The 19,001-nt window shown below is 38.9% G+C and overlaps 2 protein-coding genes across 6 annotated transcripts in view; one reads left to right on the forward strand and one right to left on the reverse strand.

Moving 5' to 3' along the window:
• Positions 1 to 1,472, reverse strand: part of DYNC2H1 (dynein cytoplasmic 2 heavy chain 1) — a 169,427-nt gene extending 167,955 nt beyond the window's left edge. For 2 of the 4 annotated variants that reach the window (XM_035327873.1, XM_035327865.1), the window contains exon 1: positions 1,182 to 1,471. In XM_035327873.1, coding sequence (XP_035183764.1) covers positions 1,182 to 1,370 — 189 coding nt within the window. In that variant the 5' untranslated portion in view covers positions 1,371 to 1,471. Of the gene's footprint in view, positions 1 to 1,181 lie in introns of all 4 variants that reach the window. The other 2 variants (XM_035327882.1, XM_035327891.1) reach the window with 1 other exon arrangement.
• A 172-nt stretch (positions 1,473 to 1,644) lies between these two features.
• Positions 1,645 to 18,375, forward strand: DCUN1D5 (defective in cullin neddylation 1 domain containing 5). Of its 2 annotated transcripts, XR_004751290.1 has the most exons (9): positions 1,645 to 1,953; positions 4,455 to 4,546; positions 6,894 to 6,964; positions 7,353 to 7,444; positions 12,743 to 12,851; positions 12,945 to 13,049; positions 13,865 to 13,967; positions 14,757 to 15,096; positions 16,689 to 18,375. XR_004751290.1 is itself a non-coding variant. In XM_035327907.1 (8 exons), the coding sequence occupies exons 1-8, from the start codon at positions 1,859 to 1,861 to the stop codon at positions 14,810 to 14,812; spliced, it is 723 nt and encodes a 240-aa protein (XP_035183798.1). In that variant the 5' UTR covers positions 1,645 to 1,858; the 3' UTR covers positions 14,813 to 18,375. The 2 variants fall into 2 exon arrangements, 1 of the variants encoding a protein (XP_035183798.1); XM_035327907.1 differs by having other exon boundaries at positions 14,757 to 18,375.
• Positions 18,376 to 19,001: the final 626 nt, after the last annotated feature.

Genomic DNA, 19,001 nt, shown 5'->3' on the forward strand with positions numbered 1-19,001 from the left:
ACACAAAGAGCTCGAGGTTTGAGATGAGAATGATTTAATTAAGGAAAGGGGAATGGGGAGAAAAAGAAACAAAAGAAACAACAAGGCCGCGCGGAAGCACAGAGAGAAAGAAAAAAAAAAAAGTTATTCTCTACTTCCCATCAACGAGCGATGTTCGGCCACGTCCCGGGAAGCAGGGCCTCAAAACGCGTACCAGTTGTTCAGGAGAGACCCTCCCCCATGAGAGCCCCCCTGTTATTGCTGAGTGTGACATCAGGTGTTATGGAATATCCCTTTGGTTGGTTTAGGTCAGCTGCCCTGGTGATGTCCCCTCCCCATCAATTGCCCACCCCCAGCCTGCTGGCTCTTGGGGGCCTGGAAGTAGTTCTGATGTTTTGCCAGCACTATGCAGCAATAGACACAACACTGGAGTGATACCAGTGCTGTTCCAGCTATGAGTGCAGAGCACAGCACTGTGTGGGCTGCTGCAGGGAGAGGTGACTCCATCCCAGACAGACCCAACACAACCCCAAAACTGTGCATCACCCTACAACTGTGCAACACCCTACAACTCCGCAGCACCCTAAAACTGTGCAGCACCTTACAACAGAGCATTGCCCTACAACTGAGTATTACCCTAAAACTACGCATCACCGTACAACCGTGCAGCGCCCTACAACTACCCAGCACACTAAAAATGTGTATCACCCTACCAGTGAGTATTGCCCTACAAGTATGCATCACCCTACAGCTGTTACCCTAAAAATATGCAGCAGCACCCTAAAACTGTGCATCACCCTACAACCGTGCAGCACCCTAAAACTGCTCATAACCTTAAAGCTGTGCATCGCCCTACAACTGTGCATCACCCTACTGGTGAGCACTGCCCTACAGCTGCGCAGCACCCTACCACTGTGTGTCACCCTTTAACTGAGTGGTACCCTAAAACTACACACCAGTATCACCCTAAACAGTATTATTACCCTAAACATATGCAGTATTACCTTAAAACTATGCAGCATCCTAAAGCTGCTCATCGCCATACAACGGAGCACCACCCTACAACTGAGCATTACCCTAAAGCTCTGCATCACCCTACAACTGCTCCTCGCCCCACAGCTGCGCGGCACCACCCCACGCCTCAGAGCCCTTCACGAGGTGCAGCAGACGCCGTGCGGCGCTTGGCTCGGGGCCACCGTTACCTTGGTGGCCGCGCTGAGCCGTCCGCCGGAGCAGCGCAGGGCCAGCAGCGCCTGGCTGCCGTCGTCGAGGAAGCCGGCAACCTCCGGGCGGCCGCGGAGGGCGGCGGCGGCGGCGGCGGGCTCGAGGCCGAAGAAGTTGGCGGCGGTGGCGGCGAGGAAGCGCTGCCGGGGGTCGCCGGGTGCCGCCATGTTGCAGGCCGAGGCCTGGCGGCGCTTCCCCGTTGCCAGGCCCGGTTTCTATGGTGACGGCAAATGGCGGCCCCGGGAGCTCCGATGCCCCGCCCGCCGAGGGCGTGGCCTTCATTTAGGCCCCGCCCCCTTGGTGCAGTGTCATGGGGAGGCTGTGCGCGCTGTGGGCGGGGGGTAAGCGAATCTCCCGTCCACTGTGGGCGTGGTCAGTGAGGGGGGGCGTGGTCTTGAGGAAGCCCCGCCCCGGCCGTACCGTCACTTCCTGCCCAGCGGCGGCCGCGTCCGGGCCGCTCGCTGTTCCCTCAGCGGCCGCCGCTCGGTTCCTCGCTCCCGGCCCGTGGGGCCTGCGCGGCCTGGGGGGCAGCAGCGGGGCGGCGCGGGGCTCCCCGGGGCTCCTCTCTCCGCTCTCGGCCGCCGCAGCGCTGAGCCCGGCGGGGCCCCGGCCGCGGCCCCCGGCAGCGGGGCGGCCCCCGCCCCGAGGCAGGACGATGCCGGTGAAGAAGAAGAGGAAAGCCGCGGCGGGGGCGGCGGCGGCGGCGGCGGCGCAGGAGGAGGCCGGCCTCAAGAAGTGTAAACTCGGCAGGTACCGGCGGGGCGGGGCGGGCCAGGGCGGCCGCTTGTGGCCCTCAGCACGTTTCAAAGCAAAATCAAGACGTTATTCATTAATAAATTCTAGAGCCTGGAGGATCCCGAAGAATTTTGTTGATTAAAATGAGTAAAAAGGCCATTAATATCTGCAGTGTTTTTATTAATATCGTGGTATTTATCGCACTCTGTAGATATCTTAAAGAAGGCTCTAGCGAAGTGGAGGTTGGTCTATTCTCCCACGTGCCTGGTGACAGGACGAAGCACATCACGCTAAACGAAGGGGATGAAGGGGAATGGGCTAAAGTTGCACCAGGGGAGGTTTAGGTTGGATATTAGGAAGAACTTCTTTACTGAATGGGTTGTTAGTCACTGGAACAGGCTGCCCAGGGAAGTGGTGGAGTCACCATCCCTGGAGGTCTTTAAAAGATGTTTAGGTGTAGAGCTTAGGGATATGGTTTAGTGGAGGACTTGTTAGTGTTAGGTCAGAGGTTGGACTCGGTGATCTTGGAGGTCTCTTCCAACCTAGATGATTCTGTATGTGAAATGGCCATTAGAACGATGAATCATTTGCATGGTGTAGCAGGAGCTTTCAGCAAGGCTCTCCTCAGGAGCTGTATGTGTCCTTAATCTGTTAGACCTTTCCAAGTATGTCAGTAAAATACTGGTTACGACAAACATCCTGAGGACATAAGAATACAAAAGACTTATGAAATCAATACTATGGGAATGGCTATTGCAAGAAACTGTGGTGTATGCCCTTCCTCATAGGCTGACCTTAGAGGTTGAGGTTAGAAGTCCCTAGGCTTTTATCTTGTTATGACTGTTCACTTTGGATAACTGTTCTGGACCTCACTTTTTGCACTTGTTAATGAGCTTTTAGTTTCATTCTACGTTTATTCACAGCCAGTGCTCAATAACCATCCTTGTGTCAACATTATCATAGAATCATTGAGTATCCCAAGTTGGAAGGGATCCACAAAGATCACCGAGTCATCTTTTATCTAAAGCTTCTTCCTCATGGTTCTGCCTCCAAGTGTGTTTGGAGTGAGTGCTTGTGTTTTGTCATGTCTTTTTTTTTTTAATTAAACAAGCTAAATTCTTCTGGTTTGTAAGAGATTTTCAGTTTCCTTGCCCATTCTAGCCCTTCTCTGCAGCTGTTCGAGTTTCAGTTCATCTTTCTTGACTGTTGCTGACCAGACCTTTATATAAACTTCTTTTGTCTCGACAAAATCCTTTGGAAACTTGTTTTTTAAATAAAAAGCTTTGCATGAAAATAGTAGTAGTAGATTAGACAAAAACTGTGAAGTAAATGAAAGTCTCTGTAACCAGGTAACAAAAAGGTAAAGATATGAGCATTTTAAAAATAGTATTTTTATATATCTATGTGATGCTTTTTTTAAAAAAAAATAAAGACTGATTGCAAATGGATATACATGGGTATATGCTGCTTGAAAGCATCAAGCAAAAGTATGGCTTTCCTTCTAGTGACTTGTGTTTTTAATGGCAGTTTAATGGATGGTTAACTGTGGTAGATCTTTAATTGCACCTTTCAGCACATGTGGCTTCATCTTAGAAAGCTCCGCTTTTCCTTCTAGCGAAGCTTAAAGCAATACATGGGAGGTGTTAATGTTCACCTCATTCTTAGAAATTTTAGCATGTTGTAAAAGCATGTAATTTGTATTGAGACGAGAATGCATTGTAAAGGTGCTCTAACTCCTCACTGAACAAAGATGCTTTCATGAGTCAGTCTTTTTACTGGAAGAAATCAGTTACTTTCTGTATTCTTTCAAAGAATAACAAATAAAAAAAAAAATCACTTCCTAGACAAATGGGATTGTATGCCACATAATGAAAATAAGGTGGGGGATGGGAGCTGTCTTTGCAGAGCAGTTTTGGTCTTTCCATAGTTTGCATATTGCTATTCTGGTATGTGTACTAAACAGCTATAGAATTTAGAGATTTAGTTACATGTTTAATGTAAACAAACTGACTGAATTTTCTTTCCAAATTTGGATGTCTAAATATAAATAGCCTGACTTTTATGTATGTCAAACTCTGCAGCTCCTGTTGACCTAAATTGGATCTGTGCATATTCAGCACCCTTGAAGATCATGCTGCTTATTAGAGACCTGACTTTAAATGCCTGTATATATAAGTAGATAATATAGCGTTTTAATTACTGAGCAGTGATGTTTTAGATATCTACATTTGGGGGTTTTGGCCTAATATCTACAAAGTGACAATATTCTGGCAGTTCAGAAGAAGTAATATTTGCAGTAAGTTGAACTATAAGAAGGTTGCATTTCAAGGTAACCTTCTGTTCCAACAAATGTTGAAATAGGATGACTGGCAGTTGTCTCTTAACAAATTCAGCTTTTTCATGTATATTGACTTTATGAAATAGTTTACCTAATTTGAACTGATAATAAACACTTAGAATTTAATTTTATTTCACATTTCTCAAAATAACACTTATTATCCTTGTGTTTCTCTAAGCTATTGCAGATCACAAGCCTCTGGTAAAGTAATAAGTGGAGAGGAACACTTTTCAAGCAAGAAGTGCCTAGCTTGGTTTTATGAATATGCAGGTAATAATGCAGTGTATTGATAATTAAAACTATATGGCTTTGTTTAAAACTAACATACTGTATTATTTGCACTTTAGTTTTTGTGCTCATGTAGACATAAACGGTATGTTCATATTCACTTCCTTACAAAACATGCTTACATTGCTAGTAAAAACTATAGTAATTATCAGTATTTGTTCTTCTATATTTTTCTCTTCTTTCCTCTGTGCTTTATAATTTACTATGGTGTTCTTCAAAATGAAATAACTGGTACTGAGCTTGAACTGAAAGATTCTGCTTCTGATTTTAAAAGGACAATGAGAGTTTAAAAGAAGTAGCCTTCAGTAAATATCCAGTGTATACTGCAGCTTATTTACTAAACTGCTACTCCATTTAACTATATGCTTAGAAATTCTGGATCTGTGAATTGTTAGGAGTTTCTTGTCTAGTCACTAGTTGAAGTCCACCATAACTAATTGGAGACTAAAACTCATTATTGGCCAGTTCTCAGTATGAAATGATTTATCTGCCAGGAATTGGTTTTGGTATGCGAATCAGAACTGATACCTTGCTGGCAGTCTTTCCAGTATAATGAACTACTCTTGGTTCTAGTAATCTACTTTCTAATTTGCATTTGATGCATGCTCTTTTGGAATCACTCTTTCCTGGGAAAATTTTCCTTTCAGTTTTGTTGATTTTCTTCATATAAAACTTTTTAAGCACTGAGTTACCTGCACATTTTTTTTGCCTATATAATGATTCCTGTTGAATCAAGAACTGGGTGCACAAAATTATACATGTGGCATATTTAGGTTATTGGTTAACTAATATTTTTAGCATAAAATGGATTTCCAGTGAAATTATACACAGTTAAAAATATATATAATTTCCATATACTCAGCAAGTAGAGAAATCAAACCTTTGTATTAAGGGTGTACCTCTGTGTGTACATACAGTACATAATGTCTGAATTATATACATGATTTCTGCACCAGAAAACTGAATCATATTTTGATGTCATTACCAGAGAACTGCTGTGTGTGTAATAATTCATAATTACTTCATACCTTAAACTTGCAGGCTGCCTAACATGTTCTATATTAGTTAGCTTTGTTTTGCCTTGTTTAGCTAGATTTAAAAAAAAAGTGCAACGTTTTTGAAGAGGTAAGGGTTCGTGATCTTAAATGCCAGTTGCTTTATTTTCCTGTAATACTAGTCATTCTCAATACCTTTTTATTTAGCATGTTCTTATCTTACAGTTAATTATTATTTCAGATATGTTATCCAGACTCCTGAAAAGAGTTCTACTTAGAATAACAGCAGATACAAATGAAGGGGAGACAGATATCATCAAGATTTAAAAAAAAAAAAAAGGGGGGGGGGGGGGGCTTTCGGTCTAAGTAGCAACATTTGCCAAAAATATCACAAAATTGTATTTTGGTGTGGAACATATAGCCTTTAACTTTTACATGGGTTCATATTCCCTAAAACCATGTTAACATAATGATCCAAAATACGTCAAAACAGAATGTGAGCAAGCCTTTTGATAATCCTTGGATGCTGAGCAGGAGTCACTTTTGTAACAGGCTTAACAGAAGTAACCGAAACAGAAGGATTCAGAGATACAACTGATTGTACACTGTGTCTGTATGTGTTCTTTAAATATGCTGTATTGCTGCTTTTTTGGAAGAATTCTTTGTGTTAAAAGGGAAAAGTGAAAAACAGCATACAACTAACTGTTGTGGCCCCAGTCAAGGTAATTTCAATATAGTCGAGATTTTTCTGCTTTATGAATGGTTAATATGCATAGCGTTTTTCTGTCTTACCACTCTCGCCATATTATTTAGCACCATAAAGAATTTAACATAATTATTATTAGATTCATCCTCTGCTGTGTTAGTGTAAACCTGTAATGCTAACACCGTTGAAAGAGTAATATCTGTATCAGTAACTCAGACAGAAATGAGGTGGTTGTTGTTGTTAGAGCAACTATTTGAAGAATGTTATTTTTAGAGTAGAGATACTCACTGAGTTTTGCTGTGTCAATGTGAAGCTCACTGGAGGCTCATGAAAACTCACATTAGCAAAGTAAAACGTTTGCTGTTCTAGGGAGGTAGTTCGCAGCAGTTTAGATTTGCTCAACGTCCATATTGTTATTTTACAGGTAATGCACTCACCTCCAAGTTGCAGCTGATGTAATGGTTCTAACACAATAGTTACTTCATATAATAGTTGTTATTTTTAAAGATAGCTTATATGAAATGTAGTATAATTCTTGTGTGTAACCCTTGCAATGATGCATTTAAAATGTTACTTACATTTCATTGCATTTTACTTACATTTGAGTCTGGTTCCTGTTGTTTTGAAGGTCCTGATGAAGTTGTGGGGCCTGAAGGAATGGAAAAGTTCTGTGAAGACATCGGTGTTGAGCCTGAAAATGTAGGTTTCTTGCACAATACTAGCAACCATTTAAAAGGAGTTATTGGATTAGTAGATCTAGTTCTGTATACAAATCTTAACTTCAGTAACCAAACCATTGTGTATCTTGCTACATTTAGGAGTTGTTCTGAGATTTTGGCTGAATACATCAATTATGTGCAGCTGTTTGGTTTTTTTTTGTTTTATTGTAGTAGTACTTTCATCTTCAGAAAATTAAATTTAAGGGCGTGATTGCACATGGCTGAATTATTAATTTATTACTAGCAAGTAAAATGCAAGCATGTACAATTGCTGGAGTGTTTAAATGCTTGGAATTTTCTTCATTGGCATCTAGAAATCAGTCTTACATTTTAACTCATTTTTCTCCCCTTGTTTTTTTTCCCACCAGATTATTATGTTAGTTTTAGCCTGGAAGCTAGAGGCTGAAAGCATGGGGTTCTTTACCAAGGAAGAATGGTTAAAGGGGATGACTTCATTACAGTAAGTGTTTTTGGCTTTTTTGGGTATATAATAGACTGTTCAGTTTTTCTTTGCACCAGTAGCTTAATGATTCTTGCTCTCAGTTCTGTGTACATTGGCAATAAGATGGGGTCTGGTCTCAGTCACCAGCTGGAAGTAACTGTTGTATTTCATCAGATTGTGAATCCAATTTGTTCACTCAAAGTCTTGTCTAACATTAATTAAATCAGGTTTTTGGTGGCTTCTTATTATTAGAAAAAGGTATGTTACAATGCCAGACTAGTTACTAGACACATGTAAACGGATCTGGAGAACTCTGAACATCTCAGCATTGGTATTCTGAGAAGTTTGTTACTGATTTCCAAGCTATGTAGATAAGGACTGTTGATAATCTTTGATCATTACTATTATTTATTAGATACAGGTCAGAAGCAATGCTTAATGCATAGGTAAAATAACACTTTTTTCTGATTTATGGATACACTCTTCGTATCATTCAGTGAGTAGGAATTTTTGGTGAGATAATGTTCTGGCTAAAGAGCGTGATTCATGAAACTAATCTGCTTGGTTCAGCCATCATGTTTTGTTTGTTCTTCAAGAAACTTATGATACATGAGTGGTTTTAAGGGTGACTTGTTATGATACTGCATTCGATTAAACTTGGATGCATGAATTTTTAGATGCAGTGTGTAAATGGGTATAACTGAGTCACTTCTCTGAAATATTTAATTTTTACACCCAATTGGAAGGCTTCAAAAGTCAGCCAGGCTAGCAAGAAGGTAAGCACAAAAATGCATGAAGTCTGGCAGCTCTTCAGAGCCAATACTGTAGATTGTATTTCTATCTAATAATCTGCTGTAATTTAGAATATTCATTTCAAGACTAGAGCTAGTCATGCTTCAGACTTAATGTGTTTAAGTGAGAAAATACAGTACTGATGTGCACTTTTATATAAACGGACATGTAATCAGAGCAACTGTGAAGCCTAAACAGTTACTCAGGGGAAGCAAAACAGTACAGGTTGTGCTAGTCATAGGATTGTAGACTAAGCATCTGGATAAAGCTGTGACCTTCATATGAAGGAACTGAAGACTGAATACCTTAAAAAGAGCATAAATCTGTAGGCTTGAATTGTTTAATATACTGTATTTTCCTGTGATAGATTTGACAAATCTTTTCAGAGAGAGGGATTTACACTCTTAAAGCAATAGAGTATTATTACATTCTTGCACAGCATTGTTTCAATTTTGCATGAAGAAATGATGTTAGAAGGCATTAAAAGCCCTGTGTGTGTTCTGATTTATATTACAGAATCCTTATTCCAAAATATGTGGAATTCCACATAATGCAAGTGCATTAACAGTGCTGGATGGAATTCAGCACCAGATTAACAAGTGTGGTTTGTGTGCAAGAGCTGGATTGCTTAAGCTTTTTGCAAACTTTGGACATCTCGGCAGTGTAGTGGAGCCTTGGGAGGTATTCAGTCTATGCTAAAGCCTAGTAACTGGTCACCCAAATTGCTTTTAAGGGTTTCTTTACTAGAGCTCTGTGAATGGCAACACCTAAAGCTCAAGACACCTAAATCTGAAGTCTTACCTGCATTTAGATGCCAACATTGGGTACCTGAATCTTAGTGACCACCAAGATTTGTGTTTTTTAACCTGTAGCTTTCAGATATCTGATGAGATTTCCTCTTCGGAGAGGAGGAAAGGTAAGTATGTGATATACCATCAAAAATGAAGGTGGCTCAAGCACTAAATGGCAGCCTATCAGACTTAAGTACAAAAGTGAGGGTTCTAGTATGTTGTGTTGGTAGCGTGAATCCTGTCCTGTACATATATATGAAAACTCTTCTTGAAGCTGGCAGAGTACCTCAGGTGGGCAGTTTGTTTCACCTTGTTAGGGTGAAATGAATAGCCCTCAGCAAGTGGTTGTTTATCTACGTTGCATTGGAGGTTTAATAACTTAAACTTGAGCATTTAACCCTTGGTATCTGACAAATAGATGAGAGGTGTGCTCATGTATTTATCGGCTGTGGGCTGTATAGGCCTACAAAGAAAAACACCTAGGTAATAAAATGAAGGTGAAGAAAAAAGGATTCAAATTCATGATTTTGTTAAATCCCACATTGTTTGAATTAGCTAAATGCAAACAATTCCTTGTGTAAGGAAGTGAGGTTTTAGCAGATGCTTTCTCTGAGTACTTCTCTTTGGCTATTTTCTGAACCTTAAGTTTTTAGCAAAATGTTACATTAAACATCTTTTGAAAATTAGTGGCCAGGTAAAGGGGAGAGAGAATATATCTCTACTGTAGCAAAGATGTCTTGTATGTTTTTAAGTACAAGAGAAGTCAAAAGGGAGGGAGAGGGGGGTGCACCAGGTAGGAAAACCAGGTTTGTAATTCCTGGCTGTTTGCAATTATTAGTAAAAACTTATTTGGGTGGTTCTTTCCTGAAAACCTAATACTAGCTCATTTTCCAATCTTGAATCTTTGTAGCTATTGCTGTTCTCTTTGTTTGTTGCTGGGCTAACACAAAGCATCATGTAAATACTTAATGTATGCTTTAGTCTGAATGATTTCTGGTCTACAGACCTGTCGATCAGCTGACATAACAAAATCTTTGCATTGTCGGGACATGGGGGGGGGGAAATGTGCCTTTGCTCTTTTAGCTGATACTTCCTTGGGCTTCTCCATGCTCTAATTATTACATAAAACCGAAATTTCAGAAGATCTTGTCTCAGAACATGAAGAATAGATAGGCAAGATGATTTGTTACTTCCTTTCCTCTCTTAGGAGGGCTGAATGATTGTCAGGGAGAGGGGGGGAATGGCTTGTACATTCAAAGACCATTCAAACTACTTACACGTTACCATTACTAGATGTTTTTAGTTTAATGTTTGTGTTCCTCTTAATTTTTCTTCCTAATTGAAGAAAACACAAGCATGTGTGAATAAACTTGGGAATATTTGAGTAGGAGATTATCTTTACTCTGCCTGTGTCATCTATGCCTCAGATAAGCTCTCTACCCCAATAGAAACGAAAATAGGACTGCTTTGTGATGCTAATTTAAGTTGTGTTATAAATACTACATAGGGCTGTGAAGAGAATACAGTAAGCTAAAGTCGTTTTGTTGTTCTTGAGGTAGCTTTTAATGTTTTTTTCCATCAAAGCCAGTTTGAGAATTTGTATCTTTTTCATGTCTCTGTACATCAGTTTGCTGTCACTTTACTTGTGCTAATTAAAAGGCCATCGTGGCTTTTTTTAAGTTAGGAAAATGATTCTGGGTGATCTCAGTTCATGGTGCAGCCACCCAAACGGCTGTATTTAAAAAAAAAAAAAAAAAGATGAGTTTGACTACTCCTTTAGGGCAGTGGTGTGAAGAAACTCACTGCCTGGGTGTGGGAGTGCCTTAAATGGCTTTAAGAGATTTGTTCCTGCAAATCCTGAGAGTAGTGCATGTTGGAATGCGATCCGTTTAACTGCTCAGCTTTAAATGGGTTGACAATAGCTCAAGAGTCTTGATACTTAATAATTAGCACACTTTCACACTAATTATATCAAGAAAATCCCTTGTTACAATACATATTACCAATAGTACTGTATACACTAAGCTTTACTTTGTATTTAAATTTATGAATATTTGAGCAACTTTAACAGAATATTTTGTAGGAAGTGTAGGTATACTGAAATTTGTGTGGATCCATGGTATGTTAAATAACCTCAGTCAGGTTACCTTTGACAAAATGCCTGCTAAGCCTACTGTAAGTAACTTGCCTATTTTGCTAGTACAGAAGCTGCATAATTACCTGGATGTGTGTTAAATAGCAGACTTAAGGTCTGAGTGCAGAAAGAAGAGATGTTTTGCTATAAGGTCATCTCATTTTATACTCCTGTTAATGTTTTAAGGGTTAAAGGATACAACACTGAGACTAATTGGATAGTTGAGGACAGGGAAAATATCTTCAAGTTTTTTTGAACAACAGTTCTTTTCAACTTAATATATTTTTAATTGTAAAATTTTAGCTCTTGTCATTTAACTATGTAGCCTAATTAGCTAATAGCTTTATTTATTTAACACTGACCTTAGTTTGGACTTGGTGCTCCTGGAATCGGTAGCAAAAAGGCTCCACCAGCTCAAATTGCTACATCTCTCTCCTTGCAGCTCTTCTGATAGAGACAGCCATAGGTGCGTGCACAGGCTAGCAGAACTGAGGAATAGGAAGCACATCAGCAGTGCAACATCTTAGCAATGTGCTGCAGTACTCCTTAAGTGCCCTTGGCTGTGGGCCTGTGTTGCAAGTCCAGAAGGAGCTGTGAAAGATGCATGTGTTCTCAGAGAGGCAGGCTGCCAGCAGAGGGACATATGCACCAAAGGAAATACTTAACACACATTGCATCTTCCCTGTGTTACTGAAAGTATTGTTTCTGTCATACAGGACAAGGTGGAAGTTAATTTTTTTTTTTACCCAAAGCAGCCATTATCTTACGAGAATAAAATGTGATTATAGTATAACACCTGTTCTCTTGAGTGAGCCTTTCCCAGAGGATTTACAGGTGTAAGTTACATTCTTCAGTGCCAGTGTTGGTGAAGCTAACCCATATTTTTATTTGGAAACAGAAGTCCTTGCTAAATAAAAATACATGAAGACCTTTATTTCTGGGATTAGAAATAATTTCTGGGCCTAAAAAAGGCAAATTTTTGGCAAAGGGTTTTCATGCCAACTAGCAGACCTATAAATTGTAGTACAACCTTGTGTTTTCTGTTGAATAGCTACTGACTAGTCCAGTTGATAGGCTTATTAGAGCTTGCATTTATCAGCCATAAACCACTCTCAAGCCTCTGTAAATTTTGCAAAGTGCCTCTTCAGTCCTGCCAGTCATAAACATGTACAGTCTTGAAGTGTTTTTTACTGTTTTCAGAGATATGTGGCAGAGAATCCAGCTGTAAATAAGGATGTTGTGTATCACCTTAATGTACATTGAATACTCTTGTCTCCAAACTTTCAGAATGATTGGAAGATAAAATAGTTCTGGTTATTAATATAAACTGCAGAGTAGGGCATAGGAAGACTATGTGAGAAGTAAAGCTGAGATTGTAATATGTTGCTGCTAATTTTTTTTAACTTGCTTATATTATAGAACCCCAGCATTCATCGTGTCAGTAAAAAATTGAACGTGTTCAGTGTTCAAGTCATTTCTATGGTATTACTACTGTAAACCTGATGATTGCATTTTGGTGAATTTAATTGTTTTACATTTCCTGGAATGGTTCAAATGTTTTGTTTTGAAATTCTAACATATATTTTCCTTTCTTTTAAGGTGTGACTGTACAGAAAAGTTACAGAGTAAATTTGATTTCTTGCGGTCACAGTTGAATGACATTTCATCGTTTAAGAATATCTACAGATATGCCTTTGATTTTGCAAGGGTAAGACTACTGGAATGTTAAAGAACTTCTAGTTTTAATTATTTAATGAACTTGTACTTGAGTGTTTTTTGTGCTTTCTCTATTTGACCTTAGGATAAAGACCAGCGAAGTCTTGATATCGATACTGCAAAATCCATGTTAGCTCTTTTGCTTGGAAGAACTTGGCCACTGTTTTCAGTATTTTATCAATACCTGGAGGTACACGTTTCCTTGACTTTTTGGATGATGGCATGCTTGTTGAGCTGTTCTGTGACAAGATTTCAGGATTTGTGTTTGAATCAAGAATGTATCCATATTTCTCTTCCCTTGCTCAGGCTGCTTATGAAGTTGTGATGTGCTTGTATGCATCACTGTGCCCCTCTCCCCTTCTGTCATAAAAGGCAGCTAAAATTCTATCTTAATTAGGCTATAAAGGTAAAATTAATAGAATCTTGGCCTCTCCAACTACGCCTGTGCTGAACTTAAAGTTTGCTTTATGTACGTGTGATATGTAGGTAACTAAAGCTGTGGCTGGCTCTGGAAGATTTTGCTCAGCTATAAGCAACTTGGCAGTGTGGATGTGCATACAGTGAGGAGCATGCTTGGCTTGATACTATTCCCTGGCTTCAAATCAATACTAACACTGGAAAGCATGTGTCCTTATGATCATGCCATATGTACTCTGGAGAAAAGATTTTTGTAGTTGTTCATCCTAGAAACGTCTTAACTAAGTACACCCTACTTGAGGGCAAAATGGAAATTTGCCAATTTTTAAAGCATAATAGCAGTGAATTGATTCCCTGGTATTTCGATCTTGCTCTGATCTTCTTTCAAGAAGCTATTTTATGTTGTTCTAGAGCTACCAAATACATACTGTGTAGTAAAGTTGGAAAAACAAGAGAATAGTAGCCATTGTTATCCATCAAATTGTTTATTAGGAACTGTCAGAAGGTAAAATGAGAGAAACTAGAAATAATATGCAGTGTTGTCAGATGTCATTTGACATTTTCCGTGTTTTAAATTGTTTTCCCTAGCAATCGAAGTATAGAGTTATGAACAAGGATCAGTGGTACAACGTGCTAGAGTTCAGCAGAACTGTCCATGCAGATCTTAGCAACTATGATGAAGATGGTGCATGTAAGTATTCATAACTTTGTTCATTTGACTATTATTGTTAGTATTTTCAGTTGGCATATAACATGAGTACATTCAATTCCTGTAATGGAAACAATACTGTAAGGTATAAAATAATTCTCCAATAATACATAGAAAAACTGTCCTAATAGTCACATGCTTTCAAACTACAGATAATAATTTTGCTTGTATGGCAGCAGCATGGTGGTGTACTTGAGTGAGCTTGTATCCAGTTTAAGGATCCAGTATAGAGACTTGCTAGATGAAACTGTAGACTTGGAAACAAAACCATAAACAGCAAACTTGTATTTTGCTATGTATATAATAAATTCCTGTTAAATTATAAAGTCGTCTAGATACTAATACCTGACAAATGGCTTATGAAGATGAATCTCCACTTTAGCTGATAGTCAGTCCTAATATGGCTGAATTGCTTTAGGCGTCCCATTGTGTTCTTCGTTTTCTAATTATGTACAGTTCTGAAAAGTCTAACAAGAATGAATTACATGTCCTATTTTAGAATATAACTTCATTTTTTGTGCTTTCCATTCAGTCTAGTGCACCTGTCAAGTGTCAGGAACATTTTCTCATAGCGCTTTGCATAGCGTTATTCATGCACCTGTTACCACCCTTGGACTAAAGTGACTGTAGGCATGTTTGGGTGTTCATAATTACTTGGCTGTAGTGGTTGACATAGATGTTGCCCAGACTAACGGTTTTAATTATCATACATTAAGAGGAAATGTTTGAAAGACACTGGTAAATGTAACACCAAGCTTTGTCCATTTGCAGGGCCTGTACTTCTGGATGAATTTGTTGAATGGCAGAAAGTTCGTCAAGCATCATAGCAAGAATTTAAAAGAAAATGCAAGTTTTTTGGTGCCCGCCTGTACACAAACTAATGAGAAAAACAAAGGATTGCATTTTCATTCTTATGAAAGACTTTACAGTAATTTTTTTCCTTTTTTAAGGAAGTTTTCTTGTTACATGTGATATGGGCATTGAACCACACCTCTTCTGAGACTGAAAGTTGGAGTTCTTGTTTTGAGTCTTATGTTTATAGCATTTATTTCAGAACAATAAAGATTCAGATTTGTGACAAAGGCCTAAAAGTGAAGAATGTCCCTTGAATGTGAGTGTGGTGTCTATTTTTAAAACCAAATCTTTAAGATTATCTTTCTCAGAAGTGCCCTTTGCTATGAATTGCTGAGACCTTACAAATGCTTAACTGGCACTGTTGCTTGCTGATTGGTATGATTGTCTTGTGCAACAAATGTTAGAAAGAATGACTAATTATTTGAGCCCTGGGTGGGGGTGTGCTGTATATTAAGTATTGGTCATGGGTTGTACCACAACTTTCAGCTCCTTGTGGAGATAAAGGCCTTAAACTCTTGTTTTGTTCAGTACCCACCCAGTGGCACGGCGTTTAATGGCAGACAGTTTTTAAGCAGAAAGGTGTAGAACGTATGGCTCTACAAGCAGAACAGCTGAAAACAAGTTGCCTGTACTTCAAATGACAAAGAGATACTCTGTGGTGAAGAAAAGCAGCTTCAAATTTTTTACTGCAGTTTAGACTTCGGATTGCTTTGTATAAGAAGTGCAATTTATATTTTAAAAGGGAAATCTGGAAAGACTTGGTTTCAAGCTTTGTTTCTTATGTGTTTTAAATCGGAAGCATTCACAGCATGACTTTTTTTTTATCTCCCTGGAAGTTTTTCCATGATGTAAGACGATTAAATCATCCAGTTTTGACCTGTATATAACAGGCTAATAACTTTTACCCTATTATTCATGTATTGAGTCCAATAACTATTGTGACTGCCCCTTTTAGGCACTCAGTATTTGTGGCAACCTTTAAATACAGTAGAAGTTTGTCACTTTACCTTTCTGCCCAGGAAGCCGAATGCCATCCTTGAGAAGGAAAGGGATTTTAATATTTAAATGTGAGAAACCAAAATAGAAGGAGAGAATGAATCATTTGTAACTTCTACTTTACTGTAATATTATTTAGACTGTGATAATGCCATGAGACTCCAGTCAGTGATCAAGGCCTCATTGTGCCAAATACTTTAGCAGCTTGAAATAAGAATAGACAATGTAAGATAGGCATGACTTGAAGATCTTTGCCTCAGGGAAATGACTTCTGTTTTGCACATCCCTTATTCAGACTAACAAGCATGAGTTTTCCTATCACTAAGGAAAGCTTTATTCCCAAGATGATGGATTTTTTTGTTACAGTGGGACTTGGGGGGGGGAAGGGTAATGATAAGGGAAGAAATAGCGGAAGTGGGAGAAAGTAATTGTGTGCCCATGCTCTCATTCTACTAGGGGATCACCTTTGCTACTTACTCTTCAAAGCTGCTTGCTCTCAGGGCTGCAGGTGGTAGTGCTGGTCAGTGGCATTCCCTGAGCCATTCTGCAAGTCACCTGATGGCGCAGTTGAACCTTAGAAGTTTTTGGTTCTGCCCAATCCAAAAACTTTGGGAAGTTGAAGGGGGAGGGAAGGGAGGGAGGAACAATTGAGATGCTGGCACATCACTGCTTGTGCAGTGGCTAGTGTCTGTGTGCATGCAGACACATGCACTATAGCCGTTCTAAATATCTTTCCACCTTTTTTAAGGAAAGTACTTAATTTTAAACCTCATGTAGACTACAACAGTTCTCTTAAGTATGTTACAAGTTGTCCATTTGCATTGCTGATAATTCTGATTTCACCCATAACAGAGTGCCTTTCATTTGGAAATTGCCCTAATCTACAGAAACTCAGTGCCAGAATGAGAGTAACTTCAAGAATCCCAAGATCAACTGATAGGGTAAAGTCCTAAGATGCACAGGATAAAGATACACCAATTGACTTATTTCTAGGGAAGTCCTGCTCTACATTAAATCTCTGCAAGGACACTGATTCTGAAATGACTTTCTAAAACTCACTTCAATGGCTTTCCTTGCTTAGTATGTTCCTGTCATAACTGGGAGATTCTCTTTCCCAGTGTTGAAATAAAAGTTAGAAATTGAATATTTTATAGTGGGGGGGAGGGAGGGGAATAATCCTTTTTTTATTAGGTAATTGCAAACTGTTGTGAATTCAATTTAAACCAGTTGGTTCTAGAGGATGGTATTAGTGTCTAACAGTAGGAGTGATGCATCTACCAATCCAGCATAGTCAAGTACTTACCATTAAGGTGTAAGACGCTATGTGATGTATCATTTGTATCTCTGTTAAGGTTTTATCAGTATTCCTATAATAAATCCATGTTTCAGGGATTTATAACTTGGTTGTTTGTGTGATTGAAAATCATCAGTTACTGTAAAACTTTGACTGGGAATGAATGTATTTAAATTACTTAAAATCAATATAGTTTTTCAAATTTGAATAAAATAGGATTTTAAGTTATGTTCTTGTGCTCTAAACTGCAATCAGATTTATTGTTTAAATGTGAACTAATGGCTTGTACAGTTTCATTGTGAGCTGGTCACTTCTATTAGCTATCTTTTATTAAATCACCTTACAACTTAATGTGGATACGTGCCAAAAACTGTCATTTTTGTTTTATTTCATGCACATCCACATGCCAAAACTGGCTTCAGTTAAATGCTTTCTTTAGTCTTTCAATTTTAATTTTGCTTTGCTCAGGTGCATTTTAGTCTATTGGAAAAAGTAACACCTTATTTTCAATTTCTTATGATGAAAGTTCACAGTTAAGAGATGCTGCCATAGCTAATACAAATAATAAAAGCGAAGGTAAAATGTCTTCCAGAAGTAAATCATAGTGGTGTCTACCTTGATGTTAAAAACTTCACTTTAATCTCACTTTCACTTCTTGTTACTAATTCTCCCTAACATACTAAATTTTTCTAAGTTCTTAGACAACTAATAGTTTTGTGTTTTTTTTTAATCCGAAAACACCCACCTGTTCATGGAAAAAGCCATACTGGTAGATCAGAATGTAATATTTCTTCTATGTAAAAATGTGATTTTGAATTAAACAGTCATGTATGTTTACCTGTGTCTTTAACTGTAACTGTAGTTTTGATCCAGTTTATCTTTACTGTTTAAACATCTAATTCTTTACTAATGGCTGTAATTTCACATTTCTATATAGCGGAATTAGGATTTTGCATTTGAGATGTAGATACAAACTTGGTACCGATCACAGATCCCCCAAAAGGGGACCCTGCAGTCTATATTTCAGTTAAGGTTTTTCATATCTTTCTAAGCTTTGAGCAGATATATTGATGTTGACTGAAAAAAAAAAAAATTGCAAAAGGGACCATAAGACTGATGTTGCTGATGTTCTAATTTTTTTTTTTAAGCTGGTGAACAGTTCTTTCAATGCAATGTGTACAAACTTGTACAGGTTTAGTTTTGTTAAGTATGATGAATAAAAGTGTTATGTAATAGGGCAGAAAACTTATTTTTGTCATGCTGCCTCTTATTTTTTTTCTGTTGTATATGTATAAGAGTTCTTAATCAATGTGAGACTTAGTTCCATCAAAATGGATCGGTCTAATTTCTAGACTAAACCTGAATATTTTCTTTGCTGCTCTGTGCACCTGCAGATACTAGAACCTGAACTATCCCTGAACTGGGGACAACAACATACACCATCGTTGATTATATCCATGTTAGCAGATATTGATAGAAGGTGTGATGGTCTTGATAATTAACTGTAATGAATTTTGCATTGGATCAGCCCTATTCCAACAACCTGTTGCAATGCCTGTGAATGAAGAGGATGAAGTTCTTTCACCGCCCCCCTCCCCACCACCCTTGTCTTGTATCATCTTGTTTGTTTTGTGCTAGGACATTGGGCACAACATGCTGTCTAGGTATTGAGCACAAACTAGAACACAGGAGGTTCCTTTTAAACATCAGGAAAATTACTATTTTTTTTTATTGTGCAGGTGGTAAAGCAGTGGCACAGGCTGCCTGGAGAGGCTGTAGAGTCTCCTTGGAGATCTTCAAAATCTTCAAAAGCTGCCTGGATGTGGTCCTGGGCAGCCTGCTCTGGGTGTCCCTGCTTGACTGGGGCTTGG

Source organism: Oxyura jamaicensis, chromosome 1 (assembly GCF_011077185.1).
Source record: "Oxyura jamaicensis isolate SHBP4307 breed ruddy duck chromosome 1, BPBGC_Ojam_1.0, whole genome shotgun sequence".
Lineage (NCBI taxonomy): Eukaryota > Metazoa > Chordata > Aves > Anseriformes > Anatidae > Oxyura > Oxyura jamaicensis.

What these genes read in the sequence shown, in the direction of transcription:
- DCUN1D5 (XM_035327907.1), top strand. Translation starts at nt 1,859, where the DNA reads ATGCCGGTGAAGAAGAAGAGGAAAGCCGCGGCGGGGGCGGCGGCGGCG. An exon ending in TTGGTTTTATGAATATGCAG is followed by an intron (nt 4,547 to 6,893) that starts GTAATAATGCAG and finishes GTTGTTTTGAAG; the next exon opens with GTCCTGATGAAGTTGTGGGG. An exon ending in AAGGGGATGACTTCATTACA is followed by an intron (nt 7,445 to 12,742) that starts GTAAGTGTTTTT and finishes CTTTCTTTTAAG; the next exon opens with GTGTGACTGTACAGAAAAGT.